The following is a 6479-nucleotide window of genomic DNA, read 5'->3' as shown; positions in this document are numbered from 1 at the left end:
TTTGAACTAATTTTAAATTTCACTCTTGCTAAAAAAGTACCATTTCTTAACAGCAAGAACACCCCTTCCTTCAATGAAGGTCCATTTAGCTCTAGTAAGTCACTGCTCCTACTGTGAGTGATCACAGTAAGATCACCCTTGAATAGGGTGCTTTTTCTGTGGCTACATCACATATACTAAGATTTTGCTGTCAAAGAACATTTTCAGGTTCTATTGCAGCACAACCTCAATAGCCCTATTGACAGCAAAATATGGTGGAGCTGATGGACACTTTTAATAATGGATGTTAGGAAGTGTGTTCACTGGTAGCCTGCAGTCCTGTTTCCATATAAGAGGAGAAACCCTATTCCATCCTCCTCCAAATTTGCCTCATGTGGAAACTGAGCTGTGAGGAGAAGAGAAGGGAAGCCAAATTATATGCTGATGTGGAATTGATGTAACCATGGTGCATACCTGAAAAAGAAGGGTGTGAAATGCTCCACTGCCTCCTATAGATATTTTATAATCCAGATGTTTTGGATTATAACATGCTTCTTATAATTCTATAAAACAAAAGTGTTATTTTAGTATTACATTATCATGTTTATTGATGTTTTAAGTATTTCATGCTGATGAAATGTATTTAGAATATTTAAAACATGTCCTGGTCATAGTCACTCCTGTTATGCTGAAACCATAAAAATGCAGCTTTCATTTGCATCTCTTGGGATGGGTTAATATTTGGAAAATGCTTCATCTTAACTCATGCTAGTGCTGCTTCTGTAGCTAAACAGAATTTTACTTGGTAGTGGAAGTACTCAGGAAAATGTAACAGCCATTCCATAATGCTTGTGGGAAGCTCATGTTACTTTGAAGCTTATGTAACAAAAGAAATTAATAAAAAATAATTATAAAATGAAATTAATATTCCTGAAATTAATTAAAGAAAAAATGAAAGTAATGAGATGCTCACAATCTGGCCCTTCAGAAGTAACACATGTGTAAACTTCCGACTCCTCCAGAGTCCATAACACTCCATCAAAGGTGTAGACAAATATGCATTTGCATGGAAACTCATACCAATTTGTTTGTCTTTGTTCATTTGTCTTTGTAGACAGGCTACATGACATTTGAGACTTCTCAGTTGCAATCATTAAGCATAATTTCTGGAAATAAAACTGCAGCTAAAATTATCGAGTTGCCAGGGGAAAACCGTCACACTCTTGGAGTTAAAAATACTGCAACAGGCATTGTTGCTGAATTGGTAAGTCTGCTTAATTCCCAAGACACACGTTAATGTCTTAGCAGCTATCTATGTGGAGTGTGTGAAGCTGAGAGGACAAGCTCTGGGTAGCTTTTCCCTTTGTCTTGTTTTCTGTCTCTCCCCTTCTCTGCTGTACCAGTGAGATGGGTGGGCTGTAGAGAGCAGGGCAGGATGGGTTTTTGTTTGGTTGGTTTGGTAGTTTTTTTGTTTGTTTGGGGTTTTTTTAAGAGTAAAAAAAAAAATTACCAAGTTAGTATTCAACTTGACAATTACCCTTTCACCAAGACTTAGATGTGTGGTCATACAGTGTTTCCTAGTAGGATCCTAAAAGGGAAGGTCTGGAGTCTTGCTCTGAAGCTTCTGTTAATTCTCACTACTATGTAAAAGTGCACTTTTAAGCTGTTCACTGATGCCAACAAAGTATCTTGATAATGGTTTCTTCCCCCAGCTGTTTGACAATATCACATCAAAACCAGAAGAAGGAAATAATCTCATCAGGTAGAGTTTGTTTTGCTCCTGTATTTTGGCAGTAGTGTGTCTTTTCGATCTGCCTCTTGGGTGGCCTCTTCTTGCTTAACACGGGTTTCTATACTGTAGGCACTCTCCACTTGCTGGAAAATTCACTTGGTTTTTAGGAGGTGTAGGAACTTCTGGGACATGATTCATCTAACCTATCTGGCATATCTACTTTGGGTATAATTTAGCTCAAATTGGAAGAGTATGTTTTGCTCCATTGTCTAGACTTGAGGACAACAAGCACAGATTGCATGTCTGTACCTGCTTTTTAATCTTGGGTAAGAAGTATCCTACTCCTTCTCTGCTTTTCTTCTACACCTTCCATTTGCAGATGCATTTGTTACTGGTTGTAGCAGAGGCTTGCTCTTGACATTCTCCTGAACAGACAGTGGGCTGGTGTGGGTCTAGCTTGTTTTCTGCATTAGCCACTCTTTAAGGGATTTTAGAGTTCTTTCAGAAATGTTAACTGACAAAAATGGAAGGGGAAGACTTGATGCTTGTTGTGCTGCCAGTATGTAATTAAAAGTAAAACGTATATTCTTTGATTTATGCATATTTTGATTAGTCTTTCATCACTCTTGCATTTTAAAGGTTCATAAACAATTTGCCTGATACTATCAACGTCACTATGGGTGACACTTCTTTTGGAACGTTAATGTCTCTTTCTGCCAGTAATTACAACCTCTTTCCAGGAGGAAGGTAAGCATTTTATTTTGCCCTAATCTAACCAGTTAAAGACATACTTTTCCTTGGGAAAAGGACATGGAACTCTTATGTATTACACACAATTGTCTATACCTCTGGTCTGAACTGTTTTTTTTTTTTTCTTTTTCAGAAAAGATGATATTTTAGTTATTAGAAATTCAGTCCCTTGTTCAACCACTTCACAGGCACTTGGATTTGGCAGTGCCTACACAATTGTAATTGATGAGGTGAGTTGACAGTGCTGTTGGATGGACAAGACAGAATTACTTTTCCTGTCAACATTTTCTTTAATTAAAAAAAACACTTGTAGAATTATCCCTCTTGCCCTTAATTGTACATATAATAGAATTCTGGTATGTTAAACAGAACATAAACCCACTGTTAACTATAAAAATAATGATGGGTGTGAAAAGGACATAATGCAACAATTCACATTCATCACTAATGGCCTTAAATCCTCAGTCTTATTGAACACTAAGGATTTGCATGGAAGTCTCCTGTGAAATAACTACTGCTTTATAACTAGGTATGCAGTGCTTACTATACAATATTTCTTATTTACTCAGGACTTTGTGTATATGATTATAGAGATGACAGAGAACTGCTTAGAGTTACTTTAGTGTACAGACTCTTTATCACTGTTTCTAATGGTCTGTTTTAATTTCCAGTGTACTAGAGATGTTCTTAATGTAACATATTCTGAAGATATTCCACCCAATACAGTCCATATGGCTTGGCAGATACCTCAGTATTTTATTCTTACATGTGCAGAAGTAGTCTTCTCTGTCACTGGGCTAGAGTTTTCATACTCACAGGTAGGTTTTGCTCTTCAAAGCTCTCATTGTGTTAAAAATCCTAGTACAAACGAAGATCCTCAGTGTTCTATTGTTTTTAAGTGGTGGTTCTGTGTTGCTGTTTTGTTTGAATAATTATGTCCTTCAGAGCTCCATAGCAGGACTGTAGGCTGGTGCTAGCTGGCCTTGTCTAACTACCATTCAGTGTTTTCCACGAAGCTATGCTGAATTCTGTCCTTGGAAGACTTGATGACCAGTGCTCAAATCTCCTTTTCACATATGACTTCCCATTGAAAATAAGTGGAACTGCGCTGCTGCTGTAGAACCAAACTGGAAAGCCCTCAAATATACAATGAACAAGTCCTGACACCTTATCTCCACATCAATTTCCTCCATACAGTCTTTAGCAGCAGTTTAATGTTACACTCTTAATTCCTTTGTCTTCCAGCTCTGGTTTGTATTATTAGCTGTGTGTATTTCTTCCCTTAATTCTGAGTCTATAAACTGCAGTGATGGGAGCTTTTTAACACGTGGCTTGCTAGACTGTGGTGCACTCAGTTTCTTTACTTAATGAGTACCATGTGTGACCAAGTCAGATGTAAAATGTGCCTGTTGGTTACTCAGTGTGTACAAAGTAAAAGATGTTCCAGTCAGTACGGCTAACTTCTTGCTCCTCAAAGCCTTCCCCAGGCCTGTTTAGTGCTCTAGCAATTTTTAATTAAAAAACCCACCAAACCAAGAAACCCCTCTCCTCCCCCAAGAGCCAGTGTTTGTTATAATGTAAAGAATGCAGTAGACATCAGAAAATAAGTGCTAGCGGTGTTTGACTAAACCCAAAGTGCTTTTACTTCTACAGGCCCCATCTAGTATGAAGGCAGTGCTGCAGGCAGGATGGCTGCTAACCGTGGCTGTCGGTAACATAATTGTCCTTATCGTGGCTGGAGCATCCAAACTCAGTGAGCAGGTAAGCACACAAGCAACTGGCATGCTTTTATATTACACTATGAGAAAGCAGCTGTAATCCAGGAGGAGAGTCATGTCTGATAATCCTCAACTACAACTTTTCAACATCAGCGTTATGGGGGATTTACACTTATAATTGGAATATAGGAGGTTAGTGTTAGCTACAAGAGTGTACCAGTCAGTTGTAGAACTCTCATTAGAGTGTATAAGTAACACCATTATGAATCTTTATAAGCTATCTATCTGGATTAAAACTAGTGTTGAAGGCTGTGACAAGAGGGTGGTAGCTTGTCTTCTGGAGCCACTTCAAAAGTTTCTGTTGGTCTTTTTCCCCAGCACTTCCCTAATGTGTGTACACATGTACATACACAAATTAAACATAAACCAACTCTAACAAAGACTACTTCAACAAAGGTTTATACATCTTATCTGATGTTTGCCATTCCTAACTCTTGCTCTGTCAGGCTCCTTCCTTTGCAAGCAGTTTCTAGTGTCTCTACAATAGTTTCTCCTGGTGTGAAAATGCTGTGAACATCTGGCCTGAAATTCTAGACTAATGCTATTAAAACCTACCAAAATTCTCTTTACTACTAATGAAACTTCAGCTACGTACCTCAGCCTTGCCATGTCCCTTCTGGCTCTATTGGTTTCAAACATCACTCCTTTGAGCAGGAAAGCTGTTCTCCTGGTGAAGAGCACTTGGACAAGACTTTCTTAGACTACTGGTGGCACTCCCTAAAGAATCAAAAGGGATATCTGAGACAGGACAGAGCCTATCTTTGAAACAAGTCCAGCAGTCCTGTTTCCAAGCAGAAGGAGCATGAAACGGAGCTGTTGAGGCTTTTCAGGTGGAGATAGCACTTTGAAACCAAAGTTCCCGATCTTGTTCTCTGCCCAGATCTGTGGTCAGTAGAAAGTTTACTGCTGACCTAAGTGGAAGAAGGATCACTGCCAGCCTGGTTGAAAATGAGATTACCTGACCAAAAGGAGGGGCTGAGTTTTCTTTTCCAGCTTTCACTCCATTCCCATGCTTCCAGGAAGAGGATACTGTAGAATTTTCCAGCATTCATAGAACTTCTGTCTCTTCGTTGAAGACAGAACTGCTGAAAGAGCCTCAGTTCTGACTTGCTTTAATATCATAGAATGGTTTGGGTTGGAAGGAACCTTTGAAGGTCATCTAGTCCAACCCCCCTACAGTGAGCAGGGACACCTTCAACTAGATCAGGTTGCTCAGAGCTCCTTCCAACCTCACCTTGAATGCTTCCAGGGATGTAGCTTCTGCCACCTTTCTAGGCAACTTGTTCCAGTGTTTCCCCACCCTTATTGTAAAAAAATTTCTTCCTTATATGTAGTCTGAATCTCCCCTCTTTTAGTTTAAAACCATAACCCCTTGTCCTATCACTACAGGCCTTGCTAAAGAGTTTGTTCCCATCTTTCTCACAGGCCTTCTTTAAGGATTGAAGGGCCACAATAAGGTCACCCTGTAACCTTCTCCAAGCTGAACAACCCCAACTCTCTCAGCCTTTCTACATATTATATACATCTAATACTCAGTCCTTTGAGTCATGTGGTACTTGTTGTATGTGCTCAGTTTCACAATCTGAATTAACTTCATTCCTTGCAAACAGTAAAAAGGTGTAGTTCTTTTGATGAATTGATATTGATTGATTGATAAATTATACCTTTTTTTTTTTTTAACAGTGGGCAGAATATGTGCTGTTTGCTGCCTTGCTGTTGGCAGTTTGCATCATTTTTGCTGTCATGGCTTATTTTTATACCTACATTGATCCAAACGAGATTGAAGCCCAACTTGATGAGGAAGACAAGAAACAAGGCAAAAAGGATCAAGACATCTATGAAAAGCAAGTCGAAGCTGACTCTAAGTTGTAAAAAGCGTATTCAAGGAATGTTTGCAAATGATGGTATCCCATTACCCCGATTCCTCTTACTGCAGGGAGAGTTGTCAGTAACACCTTGATAATATGCCCAATGGGAGAGATTAAGAAAAGCTGTTTTAACTTAAAATGCAGCCTCTCTTTGGAAGCAAGAGGAAAAGATTAGTGTCTCTTGTACTGAACTTGGTATCCTGAAGAAACTCCAGCAGAATTTGCACTCTTAATGTACCTCAGGCTTAAATATTACAGCATTAAAATAGTGAAATTGCACTTGGCACTGTTAGACCCTGGGAAAAGATGTATTTTTATACTGTATTTCAATTTTATATCATGAAAGAAGTAGTAATTGAAGCCAAGCTGTCT

At 38.9% G+C, this 6479-nt stretch overlaps 1 protein-coding gene across 1 annotated transcript; it reads left to right on the top strand.

The window, feature by feature from the left end:
- Positions 1 to 1093: 1093 nt before the first annotated feature.
- On the top strand, positions 1094 to 6107 carry LOC104528293 (solute carrier family 15 member 1-like; the record flags this gene model as incomplete). Its single annotated transcript, XM_010172254.2, has 7 exons — positions 1094 to 1243; positions 1692 to 1741; positions 2351 to 2458; positions 2595 to 2691; positions 3133 to 3279; positions 4115 to 4222; positions 5923 to 6107. Coding segments are annotated over 7 exons (845 nt in total), but the record flags the coding sequence as incomplete, so codon positions are not given.
- Positions 6108 to 6479: the final 372 nt, after the last annotated feature.

The sequence above is a fragment of the Antrostomus carolinensis genome, unplaced genomic scaffold (assembly GCF_000700745.2).
Source record: "Antrostomus carolinensis isolate BGI_N321 unplaced genomic scaffold, ASM70074v2 Scaffold26177, whole genome shotgun sequence".
NCBI lineage: Eukaryota > Metazoa > Chordata > Aves > Caprimulgiformes > Caprimulgidae > Antrostomus > Antrostomus carolinensis.
The sequence above is the reverse complement of the archived record's forward strand: the minus strand, read 5'-3'. Positions and strand labels throughout refer to the sequence as shown.